The following is a 23,425-nucleotide window of genomic DNA, read 5'->3' as shown; positions in this document are numbered from 1 at the left end:
TGCTTTTCTGTCTGTATGTCCTGGTTATTAACTATATTTTATATTGTAAGAGAGAGAGAGAGGGAGAAAAAGAAAAAAAAAACGGAAAACAAGCAAACGAAGACCCTAATCCTGGACATCACCCTAGAAAAGTGATAGTTTGTTACTTTGATTTCTTGTTTTGTCTCGTGTGGAACTTTCTGTGGCCAGCTTATGTCTCAATTGATGTATTTCACTACTTTTTGCAGTTTTTGTCTGTTCTTTCCCCGCTGACACGTTGTCTCTTTGTGGTTATTTACATTTAAATTAGAGTCCCAGATTGTTGAACAGCATAATTATAATTCTGGGACAGGAAGAGGGGACCCCTGACTCGTCGGGCCCCCGGGCCTGACTGAAAACACTTCTGCCTCGGCTTGTGTTATCTGCGCGGTGGGTTGTGGGTGTGAGAGCGTCGAAGTAAAATGGCGGACTTGGCAAACGAAGGTGAGTAAGTAGCAGTGTGAGAAAAAACCCCATCAAGCCTTACCTGCTGATATATATGCTCCTTACAATTGTGTCTGCACACGAGGGAGCTGCAATGAAACATCTCGGTCCCATGTTTATTTGTGTCTTCGGGTACCGTGTGGCGTCGCGGTGTTTATAGTACCCACAACGTTAGCAAACAGGCTAACAATGCTAACGGTTGGGCTCAGGCTAATACCTGGAATAAGTCGGGGCTGCCCGGTTTACCTCTCAAAGCTAGCGCCCCGGCTATTTTTAGCCTGTGTGTTTGTCCATTTGAGATCCGTTTTCAGCAAGTGGTATAAAACGTTTTTTTGTAATATTATGAGTATGGAACAACGCTGTCCATTTAAGCTCATTTGGTGCTGCATTCCTCTGTTTGACTGTCGTAAGTGGCTATCGCTTGTTTAGGCGCGTAAGGGTGAAAATGGCCATTAAGACAAGGCTCAAGTCGCTTTTGTGAAAGTTTGTAATTTATGCCGTTTACTGATTTCCATTGGGTTTATTTTGAAACTAAAGCTAACAGGGTGAGAATCTTAGTTGCACTGTTTGTTAGGAGAGATGACTCATGCGGGATGAAGCGAATTAGCACGCTAACTATAGCCTACACTCTGCTTCATGGAGGAACCGGTAGCGGCGACTATTTGCTGGAAAGGGTCATAGTAAAAGTGCTAGCTGGTTAACATAAGCCGGGACCACCTCTGGCAATTTGAATGCCTGACGTGAACACCAGCATTACGCGCAGGAATCCATACGTTTATCATATTGGCTGTTCTGAATGAAATTAAAAATGAAAACAAAGATGGATGATAAATGTAGGTCACTTAGCATTTATTGCGTTGTTGCACCAAACAGAACCAGCATGATCCATCTGTGCAGTGATTGTCAAACAGCTTCGCAGCATTTTCCCCCAGATGTTTATCTGTTGCAGCACTGCATGTGCACTTTTGTAGGGCAGGCGGCGTTAATGATGCTACCTACACCTGCCCGGGAGCAGGCCCCGCTCAGACACAGGAAAACCTTTGTCTGATACCGTTATAGGATTACACATCTCAGAGGTTACACCGTGAAGATGCTTTAAGTGGCTTGAGGTGACTCCAGATCATTGCCTAGCCTTGTGAGACCTCTTCTTCACGGGTATACAGCAATAGCCTGGAGCTGGAATTAAATCTAAAGGCTAAATTTTTCAGAAAAACTGATATAATGTTGCTGTTTAAAGGCAGATTTGAATATTTAAATAACAACACTCTCGTTTCTTCAATGAAAAATATTGTTGCTATTGCTTGTATTGGCTAGCTTTGATCTATATAATATATTCTTGCTCTTCCCAGAAGTGTTGATGGGATTGTATGATTAAGCCCAGTTTGTATGGGAGCGGATTTCTCCGCCTGTCACCACAGAAACCTTTCTAACTCAAGATGTTTGTCAAACAGATTCCAACCATCATTAGATCACCTTAACATAAATATTTAAAAGATGGTAAATGTCATGCATAATGCTAAAGTGTGCCTTGCTATATTTGTAATGACTGCGATTTTACTTGGCTGTCTTGATCTGTTATGGATATTGGCTTGTGATCTTTATCAGCTTTCGTTCTGTAGCCTTTTTTGTGCAACTTTCATGAGAAGTTAACTGGATAACAATACAGGTAACCTAAAGCTGATGCTTGGATGACCAGCCTACATCTTTTCTTAACAGACAAGCCTGCCATTGCACCTCCTGTGTTTGTTTTCCAAAAAGATAAAGCACAGAAGGTAAGTTTCTACTTCCCGTCAAAGCACTTTCACTTCATTTGATCTGTAAAAGTAGGCATGGGTGGTTCTGAGATTCTTTCAGTGTGAGTGAAATTACCACAGGTTTACACTTTAACAAAAAAATGCAAATAAAAATATGTAGCATGATGAACTTGTGCCTTAGAAACAATTACTCCTTTTGTTGCTAAAATGATGTAAAATACGGGTCATTACAGTTCTAAAAGTGTTTCAACACATTTAACTTGTTTATTTTGTAGCTTGGCAAGAGCAGAAATATAATTTAGTTTAGTAGTGGTTATAAGGCAGAACATTATACCGCTGTTGCTATTTTTCTCTTTTATAGTGTACAACCCATTGGAAGTCTCTGGTTAACCCACTAGCTTAGCCTAGAGGATGTGCAGGTAGTCTTTTGCAATTACATGGTGTGTGTAAAATTAAAACCACTAGGGTTTCTTTGGAATGCAATCATTTTGACTATCATATTGCAAGTGTCGCACTTTATTTGCCAAAGGCATATTCATCCTTGATGGAGTGTTGTATTAATACCCACACTTAACACACAGGATGATGCCCTAAAGGTCACAGAGAGAGTTGGAAGAATAGAAATGATGGAAGAGAAATGGAGATTGATCCGATCCAGACGTTGTGATTCTGTATTGCTGCAGGTTACATGTTGACTAATTTTGCCCTTAAACTTACAGCCAACAAAAATTTAGCAAATTTTATAATAAAATATACAGGTTTGTCCGTATTCACACAGTTGCTTAAAATATATCCATAGATTGGACAGATTGAGTAAAGTTTAATTATATAGAGTCTGCTTAGCTTCAGCTTCCTTGGAGATATTTTATCATAAAAAGGAGGAAGTTTGAGATAAATGCTAGTTATTGGTTTCATGCAAACATGTAGGTCAGTGGAGGTTGCTTTCCGACACGTAGTAACTGGTGCACACTGAGTTTACGATTGTCGTATAAAATGTGTTTTTGTAAATAAAGTTGAATTGACTTAAGGAGAGAATTTCTGAAATCTAGAGAGGAGCAACAAGAAGTTTCCTTCTGCAGACAGAAAGTGTCCAGCTAAAATACTGAATATTTTATTCTTTTACCTCCATCTGCCATGGATTATAATGGAGTTGGGAATTTCAGTGGCCTGTAGGAAGAACCTAAAGTCTTAAGGAAATAAATGACCAGGCTGCTGTCACTTAGCGATGCTAATTCCTATTAAGCCACCATATGTTTAAGAATTAGTTTCACTTAAAATTGTAAACTTATTTTAATTATGCTCTTGTATTTTATTGCTAAAAGTTAGTTCTAAGACATAAAATGCAGCCGTGTTGCTGATTGGTTTGTTCATATTTGCTTTTGACAAAAACTGTTAATATTGTAAAGACATTTTGGATTTTGAGCTGTTGGTATCGGCAGATATTTAGAGTCAGATTTTGGGATTCAGTTGAAACCAAAAATCCTGGATTGGGGCATCTCTAAAAAGATTCAGAAGACAAGAAAACATGGATTTATTGATTATATTAGTATTGCAATATTTAACCATAATACCACCATCACGTGATTTTCTACTGTGGTGCACCCTACTGCTCTGCCAGGACTTTCCCAGCATTGAGCCATAAAGCCAGAGAAAACTGCAGTAACTTCTGCGTTAAAAGGACTATAAACCTTTGGAAGTATATAGGAGAAGATGTTGACATTTTTAATGCCAATACTTTCTACCCAAACCTTTGGCATTACCTTGACACCTAAACCTACGTTAAAGCATGTTTGTTTTCCAACACTTAACAGCTTTTTCTTTCTATGGAGTAAAACCTTAAAAGGCTTAATTCGATTCTTATAGTTAATAGCAAACATTGTTTTGGTTCCAGGTTGCTCCTGTGACTTTTAAAGGTATTTTTGAATGTATAATAACTGGAGCTTTTATTGTCATGTCTTGCAGCGGTCTGCAGAAGGCTCAAGTGCAGAAGATGGCGAGGGTAAGCAAAATACTATAATCTCTGTTTTGTAGTATAGATTTTCTCTAAAACTAACAATAAAAATGTTTTACTCCTGTTTTCAGACTCCGATAAAGATGAGGGAAGCTATTGTCCCCCTGTGAAAAGGGAACGGACCTCATCATTCCCTCCCCCTCATTCTGGTAAGGACATGTAGTGACTTAGCAGACCATTTTCTCCTCTTCTTTTTTTTTGCCTTATTCTTTCTTGTGGTATTATTTGTATGCCGAGTGCAGTGTCCTGTCTGGCTTCTTGCAGTTCCCAAGAACAATGTATTCATGCCCTCAAGTTTCTGCCAGTCTCCAACTGGGAACTCTGATTCTGAGCCAGGTGAGGCTTTAAGACCTTGTGTTGAAATGTTTTGGGTTTCAACTCAAAGGTGTCTTTTTTTTTTTTTGTTTTAAAAAAAGAACGTTTAAATAGGTTTGCCTTGTGACGTTCGGGTTGCCAGCACATTTTCTTCAGTGCCGTCTTGTAAGCTTCCTGCATACACATAGCTCTCTGCCCACCAAACCGTCTTGTGGTTTGGGACTAAATTTTAAGTTCAGGGGCCTGGTGTTATTTATAGAAAAAGAAATACGTGCAATTTCAGATTGTATGTTTTATTTTTTTCGTCTGGCTTGTAATAATTTATCACGTTCAAAGCTGACTGCAACCTTAGAGTAACAGGACAGGGTTTCTGTAGATGTTAGATTTAATAGGGTTACATGTTGTGTTTCTCACCTGTTCGTTGAAGATCGTGCTGCATGTTTCACCAGCAGCTGGCTCAAACAGAACCAATCAGTCGCACTTCTGGTCAGAGCAGCTGCTGCTGCTGCTGCAGCCTCGGTGTTAGTTTGAGGACCGGGTTGGCTGGTGAAAACTGATCTGAGGTTACAGAGCATTCATAAACTCTGGATAATTTGTAAAAAAAAAAAAAAAAACACAAACAAAAAAGTTTAAATCACAGACAATAAAAACACATTGTTTAATACTGTTAAACAAGATGAAATGTCAAAAATGACTTTATGTTGTGTGTTTGTGGTTTTTTTTCTGGTGGGTTTTTATTAAGTGATCTGTGTTGCTTTCTGTTTGCTGCAATCAGGTCATGCTTTATCCAGAGCAGAGAGAAGTGAAACCTTTTTCTGTTTGAGTTTGGCATGCTTATTTGTAAGAACTTCTTAAAACCCTGAGAAATTCAGAAAATGTTTTCACTCTGGGAACTATTAGGACCATGTGTAGCCTGTAATTATGGCTGCAAACAATGCACTTTTACTGGCAAATAAATTTTTAAGCATCCATTTGAAAGCGTTTTGATTTTTAGTGACTCAGATACTTTGGTGTTATTAGATGTTAGGCTACAATGCTTTGCAAAAGTATTCACTTCCCTTGTAGCTGTTTAGCAATTCTTTTTCACTAATAGAAAGCTGAAAAGTTGTGTGCTTGAGTGAATAAATAATAGAGCCAGCTTTCACTGCAGCTATAAGTCTTTCTTGGTGTGTATCTACCTGGTTTACACATCTGAATAGTTTTTAGTTTTTGCCAATTTTTCAATGCCAAACTCAGATTGGATGCAGAGCCTCTGTGAGCATACATTTTCAAATCTTTGCATGTTAGTTGGATTTAGGACTTTGATTGGGCCATTCCAATGCATTAACTGGCTTTGATCAGCCAAATTCAATCTAACTTTATAAACAAGATTGCTTATTTCTAAAAGTCGTAATTTTAGTTTGAAAATCCAAGCAAAAACATTTTTTCCCAGTAGGTAAAATAAAACCTCTATCAAGCAGTGCACAATATATAACAAATAATAATAATAAAAGCAAATGACAACATCTAAGTTGTTGCAAAAACTGAAAATACATGTTGAATACATGTTTCATTTTTTTCTGTTATGTTGGAACATATCTTAAAAACAAGTTGATCAAGATTTGGTGGTGAATTCTGATAAATAAGCTCCATATTAATGTTTGCAAAGCTCTCCATGTCAAAATTGCATAGATTACTGACCAATTTCATGTCATTTATTGCCCTGAAAAACAGCAGAGCTCCCTGTGAAGTCATGGCTTGGCATTTGGGAACACAGTGGTGCTGATTTTTAGTTTGTCATTTAAGTGCTGCCCATATCCTCGCCGTCTCTGACACTGCCACGGGCAACATGCACCCCAGCAGTGGGCCATTACTAACAGGTATATGAAATCATCTCATGGACCATACAGAATCAGATCCCAGGTCTGATTTGGCCCCACGGGCCTTGAGCCTGAGATGTCTGATCTAAATCATTCTGTTGTCTTGGTGGAAGCTGAATCTCTGCCCCCAGTCTCCAACAGGTTTTCTTCCAGGATTTGTCTGTTTTAAGCTCCCTCTGTCTTCCAAATAACTGTAACTAAGTTGTCATGATTTATCTTGTCACTGTGTTTTTCTGACAGTTGTTTGTTCAGATTGCGTTTTAAAGCCATAAAGTTTCCCTTTGGTCTTTTCTAACCCAATTACCTTCTTCCATATGATTGCTGTGGCCCCTGCTTGGCTTGTGTCAGTCTGAAAATAAGACTTCTTTTTCTTTATGTCACTGTGTGTGTTGCTCTGCAGCTCCTCCAGAGTGACCGTAAATCCTCTTGGCTGTTCTTCCCACTAATCCCCTTCCTCGTCATGTCTTGGTGGTTTGTGAAATACTCTTTCCATTTTCAGATGACTGATTGAACAGAGCACTGAGCTATCCAGAGTTATTATTTTTGTAGCATAACCCTGCTTTACTTTAAATGTTTTCATAATTTTATCTCTGTATGTGCGCTTCTTTTTTCTTCGTGATGTTTGGTTGCAAATGTTCTTCCGTAAACCTGAGGCTTTCACAGGGCAGCTGGATTTGTACCGAGAATAAAATGCCTACACTGAAATCTATTTATTTGGAAAAGTAAAGCATATTTATATAGCACATTTCAGCCACAGTCAGTTCAAAGTACATAGAGACCAATACAATGACCAATTATGAAACAAGTAAACATTTCATTTTGTCAAATGTCATTAAAATCATCAAGCAAATATTTTGGTCAGTGTTCCAGTTGTTATGAAACAGATGGAGGTTTTAACCCTGATTTAAAGGAAGTCAGTGTGTCAGCTGTTTTGTTTACGTCTGTTCCAAATTAGTGGAGCATAAAAACTAAATGCTGCTTCTCCATGTTTTCAACCAACTTTCATTTTCACTACAATTACCAAATTCTAAGCTATTTTGTCACACAAAATCCACGGCACACCTGACGATCACTCACGGCACACTAGTGTGCCGCGGAACAGTGGTTGAAAAACACTGGTCTAATATATATTGTTTTGTTTTGATAGCTATAAATAGGTGAGGTATATCATGTTTGAACCATTGTTTTTTTTTAATGTTTTTTTTTTTTACCTCATTTACATCTTTCAGGAAAAGACTGAGGGACCTTTAGATGTAGAGAGACTAGTTTTCAGGTTGAGATCCTGTCGGGGAACATTTATGGGTTATCAGTAATTTTCTGTAAATCTAATTATGAATTTTGTTAAACAGCTTTGCTGCTTTGCCTGTTTTATTGACAAAGTTACCTTAACTGGTACAGAAACATTAAAACATGTAATATGCAATTGTCATATGCCACAATTTTTAGTAAGATCAGATAATTGTGAAAAAATGAGAATGTTCCCAAAAGGTGAATAGAAAGCAAAGCGATTACTGAAATGCATGCAGGTGAACTTTGACTGGAAAGAATATAAACACAACAAACTATACAATAAACACAGCTCTGTTATTTTACAGCCAGGATGAGGAAAGCCTGGAAACGAGCCTCCTGTGGAAGATTTCCTTTAACCTTCTGCAGCTACCCTTGTTTTAGCTGTTTGTTTTTCCTCCTACTAATAAACTTTATAGGTCTGGAATCGTGCCGCTCATAGTGGCAGGATGGTGGAGCAGCTCTGTTAGTTCTGATTAGTTCTTTTTCTCGACGTTTGTTAATATTTTTGGCCGAGGCGTTGCTTGTTGGACAATTATTCCCTCTTCTTATAGATTCCGTGTAGCTGGAAGCATTTTTACCCTTTTACTTTTGGACTGTTGTGATCTGTAACCATGTTGTTGTTGTTGTTGTTGTTGTTGTTGTTTTTACTACTGGGTGCAGTTTATTAGCTTCTCAAATCTCCAGTAATTACTGAACCCTGACTCCAAATCCCAGAGGAGTTGAAAAACAGTCTTCATGGATGCAGAGAGAGAAGGAGGAAGTTTGAACAATTTAAATAGGAGTGGCAAAAGCAAATAATGTGGATTAGCAGTTCTTGTCAACAACTAATGGCGTCACCCAGGAAATGTGGCTGTGAAGTATGATCTGTTGTGACCTTTATGAGGCCGTCACATATCAACGGTCTTCAGTCACAGACCTCTTCGGATTCGTTGCGAGACTTACTGCGAGCATAGATCCTTCCACAACGACTCTTTAAAGATAACGATATGAGTTAGGGCAAGATTTAATTTCCCTTTGGGATAAAGAAAATATTTTTTTATATCAATTGAAACACAATTATTACAATTATCAATTATTTTATTCAAATGTTCTTTTTCAAACGTTGTACTTTTCAAGGCTGGATATCATGTGACTTTTGCCAGCAAGTTTTACCTATATGTAGTATTTGCAAACCTTAAAGGGAATTTTCATCATATGACATTTTAGACACAAAAGTGAATCATTAAATGCAAAAACCAAATGAAGCAAAAGGTGTGCTTTTATATTGTGCTCAGTCACTGATAAAAACTAGTTAAGAAAGCCAGTGAACTGAAGAAACAGCTTAAAAATGGGTCAGAGGACAAAAACTTGTCTTGTCAGGTTAGGAGAATTGTATTGTCTCTCAGGTTTTGCAAGCATCATGGGTGTTGCTGTGGTTACACGCACAGTCGTTAGAGAAGTGGCAGTCAGATTCCTATCTATTCGTGTTGATTTGTAATTTTTAGATGTGCTAATATTTGTTGACTTTTCTGCTCTACTTCACCAGAGGAGAAACCTACGGGGTTCCGTTTAAAGCCACCGACTCTCATACATGGGCAAGCACCGAGCTCTGGTAGGTTTCAGTCGTTGTCGTCATACTGCCGGATTATAATATACTTTTTCTTCAGACATTTCACACATACCCTGGGTTTCTGAACGTACAGTGACAAAGCAATATAAATGATTTATACAATATGTAAGACAGCGTATCTGTGTTCTAGGCGTCCCGAGTCAAAAACCCAAGGAGCAGCAGCGCAGTGTCCTTCGCCCAGCAGTTCTCCAGGCGCCAGCCTCCAAATCACATTTAGAGTCCAGTGAGTACGGCTTCTACTAAGGTTACATCAATCACAACATAGTTGGCAGTTTGCTAAGATACTTCATAGGATTAACAAGTGAAAAAATAGGCTGAGTTTTGTTTGAGAATTGTGTCAGTCTGACTTACATGAATATGCTGTCTTTTTTTAATTCAGTAACAATGCAAAACTTATACCATATATATTATGTTTTGTTTTCTTCTAAAATTTGTCTAAGAAATTAAGAGAACCTGTCCAAAAAAGGGACCAGTTGCTCCAACTCTGGGGTCTTTCTAAGAGACAGCTACATTGTCATGTTTGGGGTTTTAAGTAGTTATCAACAATGTAAGAAAAGTAACAGTCCTACTTCAGCAATTTGAAGTTTATTTTAATCATATTGGTTTAAAAAAAAACATATTTAAATGAGGGGAATCCATATCTTGTACCATTCCAATCAGTCATTTAACCCATTAATTTATTTACAGTTTAAAAAACAGAGATAAATTTTACTGTAAAATTGAATGCCTATTGTTTCAGCTGCTTACATTGAATATGACCAATATGACCACAGCAAGCAAAGCAAGTCACATGACAATCATACACACTACCCAATAAACAACAATCAGGAGTTGAGTTTCTTCAAGGAATCTCACTCTGATCGTTTAACTTCCCGAATTGAAACTGTCATTTTCTGAACTCTGCTTATTTTAACTATTGATATATTTGTTACAAACAGAAACAAAATACGTAAAGTTTTAATTCTGTCTAACATTAAATCATCATTTTGATTTCTCACACAAGCTAAAAATGAGAGGAAAGAGACGATTCTTCTGATTTCACTTCATTTCTTTAATACTATTGCGCTCTCAATTTGATTAGAGAAAATATCTCCATTTCACATCACATGACATTCTTATAACTTTCTTATGACCTTACATAATGAAGCAATAAGACATTTATGTCTGCAATAAACTAGCCTTGTTGTAGTACTCTCTACCTTTTTTTATGCCAGAAAATTTCAAAAGAGAGAGGGAGGTGCCTCCTGCCTGTCACGGAAGACCACAAATCTGTCAGCAAACTTCATCTGTCGGGCTCGTTGCCCAAACTTGTTGCTCAAGAGCTTCTGGCTTGCCATAGCAAACAAGAGTGTGTAGTGACACATTGCCTCAAATAACTGGTCCAACTGTATAAAAAGGAGGAGTAAATAATAAACACTGTAAACTTTGACTTTATTGATCTCTTTGGAGTCAGAAATACCACTTTGACATTTTCTTAGATTGGTTTCTTGCTACATGCAGTGACTATAAAAAGTACTTCCACTCTCTTCATTGCTTTAACAAATCAATCATAATCAAAAAGATTTCTCTTTTGGCAAATGAATATCTTTCGATGTCAAAGTGTGAAAACTGATTTCTATTAAATAGATTTGTAACATAAAATAAGTGACTGCATAAATATTCACCCATTAAGTCAGTATTTAGTAAATACACATGTGGCTGCAATCACAGTGTGGAGTCTGTCAAGTTCATAAATACTTTATTGATCCCAAAGTGAAATTAAGTGTTGATCTAACCCTTTTTCTCCTGAAATCTACAATAAACTCCTTTTTGTTTACCCTCAAAATGAGATGATTGTTCCCAGGTTGCACACCTGGACACAGCAATTTTACTATTTAAATGTGATTTAACGGTTTCCTATTTTTAATAAATAAATAAAAAAATCTATAAAACTTATTTCCTTATTGCTATAACAGGGTGTTTGTGTGTAGAATTTTGTAGAAAGACATTCATTTATAAATGAATGTAACATTCATCTAATAAAGCTGTAACATAAAATGAAGAAAAAGTGCTGGTTTCCAAATGCTCTGTATAGTGAAATGTTTTCTGTATAATTAATGCATTGATTGTGTTTCAGAAAAGAAAGAAAGAGAAAAAAATTAACAATATATGCGTATTTTGTTGTGTGTTTAAACTTAGATTCCACTTGTGGAACGAACGGTGTGAAAAAGTCGCCAGAAGGATCGCTGGTCAGCCAGTCCTTCTTCCTGAACAACAAAGAGCACTCGACTACGCCAGCCAAGTCACTGGTGAGAGTTTCATCGTCGTTTCTGTTGAATGGATAAATAATCTTAATTTTGCTTCACTGGTTTCAGTTGTTTCTGATTCTGTGAGCGGTTTAACTGACAACTTTAACGTCCTGCGCAAGAATTTTAAATCATTCCTAGTTTCTTTGCTTTTTTTATACTTGCAAATTGTTCATTTTAAAAATTACAACGGGACATGTTTGCCGTTTAGTCTGGACGAGATTGCCTGCACCTTCAGTCCTCAAGTGCCGATTAATGAAACAAACTGAATCAAAAGGTTGAACTACCTCCTTTGCATGTCAACAAATCCTGCAAAGGTCTGCTTATTAAACATTCATTTGAGTCAGGTGTGTTAGAGCAGGGATGCATCCAAAAGTTGCACAACAGTGGCATAAGTAAATAAAATAAAAACTAGAGCTAACTTGATGCAAGGAAAACTTGCATCAAGTTAAAAGACACTTTTTTACGTTTTATCAGTTATGGTCCTGACGCCTCAGAGTTATTACCTTGAGAAATAATGAGATTTGGTTAAATATGAAACAGGCCTTAGTGCCAAAAATGATCAAATGTTACAAGTCATGCAAATGGAACAGATACAGAGTGACATTCAACGTCAGAGCGCTGGGTGACTCTTAGCTCACCTTAGGGATGCAACCAAGTGAGGCAAAGGTTGCAGTGCGAGTTTTGCTTTTATTCTTCTCCTCATTCCTCCCTAAAGGTTAGTGTTAGTCAGGTTCATTTTGTGTATGAGACTGTCGTCAGTCTTATGTGATATGGTTTTGTAAGCATGTAGCAATAAAAGGAATAATTTTATCCATAAAACTCAATTTGTCTGAATCAATGTATTTTCAATAAATGTAAACCAGAGGTTGAACTGTAGAAAGTGTTACTTACAGACACTGTGGTTTATTTAAGTGAAAAATTTATGATTTAATATCTTTGAGATGCCAAACTGCTTTATTAGAAGTAAAGTTAAATGTGTTTGCATTGTTTCAGAAACATGAAAATGAGGAGGATGGAGCAAACGGCAACAAAGATGGTGGCAGAAGAGACAAGAAGGATTCTGATATCCCTACGTCTTTTGTGTTTGGTCAAAATATCAAAGACAGAGCAAAGGTGAGATTGCTGATGCTCTACAGTGCATTTTGAAAGCATTTACTCTTCATGAATGCATTCCGATTTTTGCTTTTTCTTTTCCCTTTACACTTAAATGCTTCAAGATCATCAAACAAATTTTAACATGAGAACTACCTGAATAAATACAAAATGCAGTTTTAAAACAATGATTTCATTAATGAAAGAGAAAACAAAAGCTATCCAGTATTACCTGGTTGTTCGTAGAAAAAGTAATTTTCCGCTAAGAGCCACCCTCTGATGGCAACAACTGTAATCTATTATTTTCAGTCAGAAGCAGTGAGTCTGTCACATCAGTGTTGAGCAATTTCTGCAGTCGTTTTAATTCATGGGGGTTTTATGCATTAAAGGCCTATTTTAGTTTCAGCACCGCAGAACCTCAATCGTTTCAGGACTTCCAGATGTGTTTTGCAGTTTTGCCTCCTGCATAACTCTGTGTGCTCTAGCTTATGGTGACAAACTCATGGCTGGAAAATTTCCTTCAGAATTTAAAAGATAGATTTTTTACATTAACAACAGCAAACTGCCCAGATCATGAGGCGGCAAAGCAGCTCTGGACCTTTGTTTGCATTGCTTTTCACCTTGAAACTCTCCCAGGGAGGCTATTTTGCCCCTTTTTTTCATTCTCATGAACTCTGACCTTAACTGTGGCCAGTTGGACATACAGTGCTTTAGAAGTTGTTCTGGTTTTTATGTGACCTTCTGAATGAATCATCAGTGCATTTTTGAAGTAATTTTTCTTGACCACGCTTTCCTGGGAAGATTCACTGCGGTTTCACTTTTTCTCCATTTGGCTCTTTGGTTCATTTTTATGAATCAAAGCCTTAGAACATCTTTCCACACTCAAATGTTGATGACTTTGTTTTTCATTTCTTTAATTTCATAACATTGGCTCATGCTCTGTTGCTTTTTGGTGTCCTTTATCCTACTTCATGCTGTCAGACAGGTTCAGTTTCAGTGAATTGAACTTATGTTTCCCAAAAACATGTTTACTCAGTTCAAATAGACTCTTAATGAATGAAACAATCATTTAAAAACATTTTGTATTTTCTCGTTTTCTTTGTTTGATCTGCAAATGTTTTTCTCAACACTGATGTGCTTCAATAATCCAAATTTAAGTCATAACATTTTGGTCTTAAATATTCCAGTAAGTCTAACGGTCCCATTATGTGTAACACACAGACACACATTTCTTAAATTAAATTAGATTTGAGATGTAATGACTTCTTGTTGAGCATGTTCACTTTAAGATGTACTTTGTTCATATAATTACTAATTTCACTTAAAAATGATAACTACTTAAAAGGATCTTTCTCCTGTATACACTTATTTGTGTGTTTTTGAGCCACACAGCTTCAAGCTATTTAGCTAATTTGCTGTGGGGATTTTTTTTTGTTGTGGTTTTTTTTTTTTTTTTTTTAGATTCCCTCTCATGTTTTTGTTGTTTTTGTTCCAGTTGGATGAGAACAGCACAGAAGACAACTCAAAAGATGCGGCGCAACTGGACTCTCAAACAGAGGGCACTAATTATTTCTTACAGTACATCTCTACCCCAAGGTAATGAGATTGTGTCTCAAATATATTTTTAGCATTTCAATTTAATTCATGGGTTAACCTGCGTTCACCGACTGAAGCTTTTCTTCACTTCCTTTGTTTTACTTTCAGTTCAAAAAATGCCACAAACAGTACAGATGGTGGAGCAAAGTTTGTCTTTGGGCAGAATATGTCTGAAAGAGTTCTGGTAAGCTGATTAGCTGCTTCCCAGAAATTTACCAAGGTGACATTTTAGTCATCTTTTTTTCTATTTTATTTATTTATTTGTTGTTTTAAATTGCAGAGTCCCCCAAAAGGCGAGGCCTCAAACGAGGAAAATAAAGAGGTTTCAGCTGCTCCTGCTTCAGAGCCCTCATCACAGGAAACGACTCCAGAGAAGGGTAAAAATACACTCTCTCTTGCTCTTCAAAAATGTTTGCTATTCAGATTCATTACTGTGAGAAATGACAGCAAACTTAGCTGGACATTGATGAAAACCCAAACATGCAAGATCTAAAGAAATGTATGAACACAGCCACATGCACGCCTGCAGGTTACAGGGTCTTTTTCCAAGGCATGGAAACAGAATCTGATTAAATCCTCCTATGTTCTCTACCTAAAGGGACTTGTTTACCACCACAGATGCAATGTTTTTATTGTAATTTTATGTGACAGACCAGCAGAAAGTAAGTGGAAGGAAAAAAAGCAAATATAGATTTTTTCTTAGGAATAAAATCTAAAAAGTATAGTGTGCATTTTTCTCCCCAGCTCCAGTCAATACTCTGCAGCGGCAGTGTTTAAGTTACAGCTGCAGGTTTTTTATATCTCTGTTCCAGTTTTGCTCATTTAGATACTTAATTTGATTGGCCAGTGTTAGAAAACATTTGCACAGATTCTCAATTAGATTTAGGTGTGTGCTTTGACTGGGCCATTTACTCTGATCCAAGCCTTTCCAGTAGTAGCTTCTTGCTTTGTTGTCCTGCTGAAATGTGAACTTTGACCCCACTGTTGAGTCTTTTGGCACCTCCAGCAGGGTTTTCTTCCAGAATTGTCCCTTTGTTTAGCTCCATCCAACTTCTCATCAACTCCAGCCTTCCCCTCTGTCTCCACAGTGTGCTGCCACCACCATCTTGTTTCATTTTTGTGTAAAATGTTTTCAGTGTTTTTCATTAGTTTTCTTTTAGACAAGTGCCATTTTGCATGAAGACAAAAACATAAAATTTTGGAAGCTGTCTTTTGATTTTCTTTGTGGTACTTTTCCATAAAAAAGTGGCACGCTTTTGGGATGCACAATTAAAGCAGGAACTGACAGAATTGTCAAAATGTCATAATTAGACAAAAGAAGGTAATTCAAAACAGAAGTGGCGACATTATGTGTGTCATTGTTGCCTCTGAATTCGCAGAGGCAATGACATGAGACATGATTTATGTCTCATGTCAGCTACATAAAAGTTGGAAATAAAATGACCTGAATTGTGCCGCTCAGTTTGCCATTAAGAAGTCCTGTATTGATCGCATTTTGGCCAAAAACGTCAGATTTGAGTTACATTTGCCTGCTGTGTAAAAATGGACTAATCCTTGCCTTCTCTGTCAGGACATCTGGGTGTTTTGGCAGGTTTACAGTTGTTGCAAGCTCTTTGAATTTCTAAGGTATTTCGAATAAAAGGTGTTGTGACAAACATGCATCAGTTTCCTTCCATTTCACATTTGTCTGCTGCGCTCTGTCGCATAAACTCCAAACAAAATGGGTTTAAATTTGTAGATGTAATATGACTAAACACTTTTGCACTGACTACAGAGTTTGTGAAGGATCAAAGGCAATCTGTTTTGCTTCCAAGTTAGGGAATGACTACTTAAAAAAATCTTAAAGTAAGGAGTAAATGATTTATTCTGCATTTCATTTTAACAGCAAACAGTGTGTCAGAGTCTTTGGCAGAATCTGCAGCAGCTTACACCAAAGCCACAGCCAAGAAGTGCATCTTAGAGAAGGTCGACGTGAAAACCGGGGAGGAGTCGGAAAGCAATGTTTTACAGGTAAAAAGACGAGACGGGCCTTGTGCAACAAACACGGCTGAAAGGGATGCAAATTTTTCCCTTTTTATTTCCCCCCTCCTTGTTTTTGCTACAGATGCAGTGCAAGTTGTACGTCTTTGAGAAGACGGCTCAGTCGTGGATAGAGAGAGGTCGAGGGTTGCTCAGACTCAATGACATGGCTTCTACTGACGACGGCACACTACAGTCTCGTCTCGGTAAACACACCTGTCAAACCTTGAATAGAGAAGAACCTCAACCCTGTTAAAAATTAACAAACAGAAATGCAAAGTTTAGTTAACAAAATAAAAATGCTTGTATTTTAGGTTTTAAGACCATACGAGGTCTTAAAACTGCTTCAAGTGCTTGTTTTTAATCTCTGCTGCAATACTTCATGTATGGCACAAGGGGGCGCTAAGTCATGCGACTAATTTGATCCCTTAATGTAAATTTATAAGGTTTACTTCAATATTTTTTAATAAAAGCACCTATAATTTTTAAACCTTGTTTTAATGACATTGTTTCAATTCAAATATAAGAAATAAAAACACACATCTACGACTAATCAGATTGCATTAGTGGTAGCTTCATTGTGTGTGTGTGTTTTTTTTTTGTTTTTGTTTTTTTTTTTTAGTTTTTATGGTAGTCTTAACAGATAAAACGTTAAATGATCTTGCAGTAGTTCTGTACAGTCATGTGTCTCTGTGTCTCCTGATCTTCGCAGTGATGAGGACGCAGGGCAGCCTGCGGTTGATCCTCAACACAAAACTTTGGCCCCAGATGCAGGTGGACAAGGCCAGTGAGAAGAGTGTGCGAATCACTGCCATGGACACAGAGGACCAGGGGGTCAAGGTCTTCTTAATATCAGTATGTATTGCAAAACAATAAATTAAGGTTGTTTAATGGATTAAATTATCTTATTTTTAAGTTGTAGATATTTTTAAATATGCCCAGATTTTTATATTTCTGTTCCACATTTAATTTAGGTGTGTTCTAATCTTATGTGGCTGTTGCTCTTCTCTTTCTTTCCCTTTTTTTAAATTATAGATAGATTTTATTGCACAATGACAAAACGACATGGCTCATGTTGCAAGGAGGCACACAGCTCAATCAGAAGAAAGCTACTTCAGAACATTTTCTGCACCTGAAAATGGTGTTTAATTAGGAAAATGTTGTTTCCATAACTACTACCTGCTATTCAACTAAATCATATTTTAAACAGGAGCTGATTGGTTGTATCCACAAAAGTGGAGATAAGGAAGACCATAGATATAAGCTTCTGCTGTAATGCTAATTTCAATTTCCAATGTGTGTATTAATGCATATTATGGTATTTTTTGATATATTTGAACTACTAAAAAAAAGGCAGTTATACATGTTTCTACAGGAGGTCTCAAGTGTTTAAAGATTCTGGCTATTTGCAAATGGTTGGGGTCCACTGAATGCTTCTCTTGTTATGGAATTAAACACTAAAGGAATATGTTAACAAATATAGGTTGTTTATGTATTTATGAATGAAAGATTCATTCAGTTGCAAACCTTCTAGAGGTCCAAATAGGCTGTTTATTTCAGAAGGTGTTTGTTTTTACATGCATGACAGCCATGTTGGATTTTGAGTACGGATGTGTGAGAAGTCTCTATCGTTTTCTCTTGGACTCCTGATTTCTGGGAACATTTGTTCAGTCACCTGACTTTTAGTTTGGAAATTTTCGCTTCAGACATGCAGTTATTGAAAGTTATTGATTTCGTGACAAATCTCAGCAAACAGAAAATGTCAAATGTCTGGTTTTATGAAAATGTCTTGATGGCACAATAGTTTTTGGAAAACTTTGTATTTAATCGATTATAATAGTCATTTACCTGAATTCCATCATTTTATCATAGCTTGTTTTTGTAATAAAATTCCTTGTTGACGGCAAATTGTTTATTTTAGCCTTAGGTATAGGAGTTTCCTGATGTGCTTTTACTTAAAATGCTCCAAATATTCTGTTTTTATAGTGTGGTGTTTATTTCCAGATGAATACCATTGGGCTTCTTCTAATTAATCTAAAAACCTCCATTAAGTTTAACCTTTCGCTCCACACACTTTTATCATATTTACTGCCCCCACTTTGCATAACAATGTTTTTTCCTGCCTACTGAGCTCTATAGCGTCTCTTCCCAGATGTTTGACATTAGCCTCCAGTTGCTTAAAGGGCACAAAGCCTACAGACAGACATTAAATCTGAAACATCTGCACGCAGGAATGTACTTATAGTATATGTATCTTTAAAGTTCCTTAGATCTAGCTTCCCTTTTTGTCTTTTTGTTTCTTTAGGGTAGCTCGAAAGACATAGGTCAGCTGGCTGCAGCGTTACATCATCGTATTTTAGCTCTGAAGAGCAGAGCGGAGCAGGAGACGGAGACCCCGGCGACAAGTATCCCTGAAGCCGAGGTGCCGCAGTCCAACGAGGACGACAGCGACGAGGAAGACAAGGGTTCTGCCTCCGCTGCAGCCTCCACTCCTGCTACAAGTCAGTTTGCTCAATATGTACATTATAAATGTACAGTTGAATGACAATAAAGTCTCTGTGTCATTTTGCTGAATTATTCTAAGTTTCTGTTGACAAATTTGGTGGCAATTGCTTAGTTTAGCACCAGGTTGACAGGCGAAACTATTTCTGCAGTAATTAATGTTTTGTTTTCACAAGAGGGAAATTAATCCTGCGTTTTTCATACATGGTGTGAGCGCCCAGAGAAAAGCAGCGAGCAGTTGGAGGAGTGTTCTTCTTTTTAATGGCTAGGTTTTGACTAATGATGACGGCAGATGTGAGACAGTCAGGTCCAATTAAGAGAGCTTTATAAATGTTCAACCAGTTTGAATCTGGAGACAGGAGCGCCAGGTACAGGAACAACTTTTTGAAAGGTAATGTAGCCCTGAATTATTTATTATCTGAAGTTGAGATTGAAATTTTACCAAGAAATGTTTCAGTATGATGAGAATTTTTGATGTTTATTTGGATTGACTTACAATCAGTGACATTACTTTTCATGAGATTGAGATGTTTACCATTTATTTCTGCATGGAAACAATCTTAAAATGCAAATTTCAGAGATTAAAAACCACGATTTACTGGTCTCTAGTTTGACGTGCATAAAAGAGTGAGACAAGCAACGCCTTTTTATTTTATATTTACTCATACGTAATCGAGCCTATTTTAAATCTTTATCCGAAGATGGCAAATAGGACTCAGCCTTATATGAGATGTGTTGATGTCTGAACATAGATCTTTATTTAGGCCACTGCTTGTACTTCCAGATGTGTGAGAATTTAAATGCTCATTTGAAGTGCTTCTCTAATTTACTAATTTACTGAGTGCATCTCAGTAAATTAGAATAGATTCAAGAAGCAAATTTATTTTGGTTATTCGGTTCAAAAGTTTAATTAATTCTATTAGTGATATATTTAATAAATAAGGCATAAAGCTAATAACAATCCTTACATGTAGTTTTAGAATGCTACATAAACCAATAAAAAAGGATTTTCTAAACAGAAATGTTTCATACAGCAGACACTTGCTGATACCTTCCACAAGCAGAGAAAGCCACATGATCATAAGATGAGCCGTAACGGAACATTAAAAAGTACTGGACTGAGGACAAGGACAAAACGATCCCATGTGGGCTGCCACCGCCACATTCATTGTCTTAAGCCATTCCTGATCCAGAGACCGTGTGAGAAGCGTCTTAAAAAGGGACATCTGTTGCTCAGTGGTACAGGCTCTTCTTTTCTGATGAAAGTAATCTTTGCATTTCATTTGGAAATAAAAGTCTGGTGGAGGAGTTGGAGGGGCCCAGAATCCAAGATGCTTGAGGTCGAGTGTGAAGTTTTTAGTCGGGGATGATTTTTGAGAAGCCATGTTGTCTTTGTGCAGCCATCTACCAAGATATATTAGAGCATTTCATGCGTCCTTCTGCCGACGAGCTTTATGGAGATGCCAATTCCATTTCCTAGCAGGACTTGGTACCCGTAAAAACTGGCAAAGATACCAAAAACTGGTTGAAACACCATTTTGTTACTGTGCTTGATTGGTCAGTAGTTGGATCTGACCTGAATCCCATATTAAATCTATGGATTATTGTGTCAAGAGGAAGATGAGACACCAGATCAGTGAAGGCTGATATCAAAGCAACTTGGGCTTCATCAACATCTCAGCAGAACCACCGACTCATCTCCATTCCACACTGCAATGATGTAGTAATTTATGTGCACAGGCTAGTATTGAGCGTATATGCTAATGCAAACATGGGCTTACTTTTCAGTAGGCCGACATTTCTGTGTTAAAATCCTTTTTTTGTCCTTTTTAATGTTAAATCCTGGGTTTTTATTAGCTGTAAGCCTTGATTTAGCTCCCTTAAAATGTATCCAAAAGTGGAACTCCTCTGTAACAAGTTTCTCTTTTTTTTTGTAACTCATTAAAGTGAAGTAAATGTTGTTGGTCTTAATTTGCTAGTCTGACTTGTTTGCCAAAATGTAAAATTGAAACAGACACGAACCAGCATGTTTATGTTTGGCCACCTCGGGAGAAAATTACGTTTTTTTGCGCTTTCACGCTGGGTTTGATTTAATATATTGAGGCTGCTCACCCGCAGTGACATTTCCACCAATTTCCTCTCTTTTCCTGCAGGTAATTCAGATGGAGGCGAGAACCAGGCAGCGGGAAGCACATAGCGTCACTCTTGGACAGCCTGCTAAGATGCCGCTGTTGAGGTATTTTACTGTAGGCATCTCCATGGACAGCCCTTGACCAATATGGGTCCTCCAGACCAGTACTTTTGGATATTAGAAGTCTAGCTCCAGGAAATAACCCCCTGTGCCGGAGTGTCTCACCCAACTCGTGCAGTTCATCTTCTCTGCATTCAGCGTAATATCTGGAGTCGTTTCTTCCCTCCCTCTCCTGTTTTGTGTTTTATTTTTGTTTTCAAGTATTTTTTTTTTCTCTCCTGACAGCAAAAATAAAGACTTCAAAGCTTTGGTTTGGGACTTTTCTGCTCATCATATTGATGAGTGTAAGGGTGTTTTCCTCTACATTTTAAGTATGGCACATGTTAAGACTGCAGTTTCTACTTTGGGACCTTTATACTCACTCTACAGCCGTACCTCTGGACTCCACACATCCAGAGGAGCTTCGTTCACAGTGTGTTTTGACTAGTCATTTAGTCTGTTGGTCCTACATCCAGACCGACTCTCCTCCTAACCCTTCCTTCCACTTCCCTCCAACCAGTCTGTGCGTTAGGTTTTGGCAAATGTAATTTATTTTGGGTAGTGATTTTCATATTGCATCTCAACACATACGTGCTGTTTGTAATGGCTAGCCAAGATCACTCAAGTTGTCATTACTAGCAGTTTCTTATATTTCCTATTGACCTATATTATAGTGAATAAAAGACTCAAACAATGCAGTTTCCGCTAATGTGATTTAATTATTTGAGGACAAAAGGGCAGAAGGATTCACCTTAAATTGTCATCTGAATTAATGTGTTTTAGTTACTCATGTTTATTTTTGTGGAGTTATTTTTTTTTCCAGCTTGAGAAAATGAATCCATCAGTCTTCATTTTGCATGTAACTTTTTTTTTCTAAATTAATTTCAGCATCCCAAGGATTAATCGTCTTGATGCTTATTTTTATGTTGACAATGATATAAACTTTTTATCCATTTACATCTGGAAACCATGTTGGAGTGAAGACTTCATGTGTGTAAAAAAAAAAAAGAAAAGAAAAAAAAAACAAAATATTGAGTGATGACTGTAATACCCTTTGAATTACATGTACATTTGAATATATCATTTAGCAGCACACCATGTTTTCTCATCTCCTTCACCTGCCCCCCTTTACAAAATAAACCATTTTGGACTGACTGATATTTTTCCTTCTGAAACATGATTTTTCTGCACCTACATACTCGGTGCCTTGCAAAAATATTAACACGACGTGAACTTTTTCACCTTTTGTCACATTTTCACAATAAAATTAAATGTATTTAGTTGTAATTTTATTTATCAGACAAGCACAAAGTAAGGTAGTGAGTACAAAGGGTGCATGGTAGTTCACCCAACAAGTGTACATTCATTTTGTGGACTCGAAGCCATTTGACCATGTCCTTTTGGGAATCATGTGAGGGAAACTTCTGGAATGAAATCCTTGTTGTTCCAGAAGTAGGACCAGTACCAGAGATTGGTTTGAGTTGCTTGAAATAACTCATTTTCAGTGATAAAGTTGCCCTTTATCACTGATTTCTAGGTGCAACCAAGATGTTGATGGGAATCTGTTTTGGTGGCCACCTGGATCAGGTTTTGGCTTCTTGCAGATGATCTGGTTATGTTGGTTTCATTGGACTGTGATCTACAGCTTTCACAGAAACACTTTTCAAGCCAGGATGAAAATCAGCACATCAAAATCTGAGACCACGGAAAATGTGAAGTGCCCTAACTGGGTCGGGAACGAGGTTCTGAGGAGTTCAAATATGTCGGAGTGTTGTTCCTGAAAGAAGCAAAGATGGAGCGGGCGATCGGTAGGCGGATTGGTGCGCTCCCTGCGGCGATGCGAGCGTTGTACTGGTTTGTCGTGGAGACGGTGTGTATCAACATTCCTACTCTCATCTATGGTCACGAGTAGAGGCACATTATTCGTTCTTATTTGTGTTATGAGCACACCTCTGTTACAGATCTCATCATTTATATATTGGCAAACAACTGTAATTTTTACGCAATTGTTTTGGCGCCCCCTTTAGCACAGCACCCTTATGTGTTGCACACAGTGCATACCCTCTAATTTGCGCCACTGGGTGGCACGAATGGTAACCTTCAAAAATATCTTAAAGATGCTGTCTTGCACGTTAAATATTCAATGTCAGTTTTATCCTTTGCCTCAGTAGTGTTTTTATTGTTTTATGACTTCAACAGTGTTGCTAATGTTTGTTTACTGTAAAAGTGTGCTGCTTGATCTACCTTGATTTACTTTCTCTCTGCCAGGTAAATAAGAATTTGTTCTTAATAAGTCACTTGATTAAATAAAGGTTCAATTACATTAAAAAAAGAATGAGATCATGGTTACAAGAGGCTGAAATGAGTTTCCTCTGCAGGGTGCTCAGCAGAGAAGCTT

General features: G+C 37.5%; 1 protein-coding gene across 3 annotated transcripts; it reads left to right on the top strand.

Annotated features, from left to right (window-relative positions):
* The first annotated feature begins 357 nt into the window (after positions 1-357).
* ranbp3b (RAN binding protein 3b) lies at positions 358-22,182 on the top strand. 3 transcript variants are annotated; one of them, XM_007563777.2, is made up of 17 exons: positions 358-462; positions 2,179-2,234; positions 4,179-4,215; positions 4,299-4,376; positions 4,492-4,563; positions 9,217-9,282; positions 9,431-9,523; positions 11,479-11,588; positions 12,582-12,701; positions 14,176-14,276; positions 14,385-14,460; positions 14,557-14,653; positions 16,162-16,286; positions 16,381-16,501; positions 17,008-17,150; positions 18,601-18,796; positions 20,951-22,182. In XM_007563777.2, the coding sequence occupies exons 1-17, from the start codon at positions 441-443 to the stop codon at positions 20,992-20,994; spliced, it is 1,557 nt and encodes a 518-aa protein (XP_007563839.1). In that variant the 5' UTR covers positions 358-440; the 3' UTR covers positions 20,995-22,182. The 3 variants fall into 3 exon arrangements, with proteins under 3 accessions (XP_007563839.1, XP_007563840.1, XP_007563838.1); XM_007563778.2 differs by having other exon boundaries at positions 383-462; positions 2,221-2,234; XM_007563776.2 differs by lacking the exon at positions 358-462 and having other exon boundaries at positions 2,151-2,234.
* The last annotated feature ends 1,243 nt before the right edge of the window (positions 22,183-23,425 follow it).

Source organism: Poecilia formosa, unplaced genomic scaffold (assembly GCF_000485575.1).
Source record: "Poecilia formosa unplaced genomic scaffold, Poecilia_formosa-5.1.2 Scaffold151, whole genome shotgun sequence".
Taxonomy (NCBI): Eukaryota; Metazoa; Chordata; class Actinopteri; order Cyprinodontiformes; family Poeciliidae; genus Poecilia; species Poecilia formosa.
This window is presented reverse-complemented; position numbering and strand designations above follow the sequence as displayed.

What these genes read in the sequence shown, in the direction of transcription:
- ranbp3b (XM_007563776.2), top strand. Translation starts at nt 2,151, where the DNA reads ATGACCAGCCTACATCTTTTCTTAACAGACAAGCCTGCCATTGCACCT. An exon ending in GAACTCTGATTCTGAGCCAG is followed by an intron (nt 4,564 to 9,216) that starts GTGAGGCTTTAA and finishes CTACTTCACCAG; the next exon opens with AGGAGAAACCTACGGGGTTC. An exon ending in TCAAGGTCTTCTTAATATCA is followed by an intron (nt 17,151 to 18,600) that starts GTATGTATTGCA and finishes TTGTTTCTTTAG; the next exon opens with GGTAGCTCGAAAGACATAGG.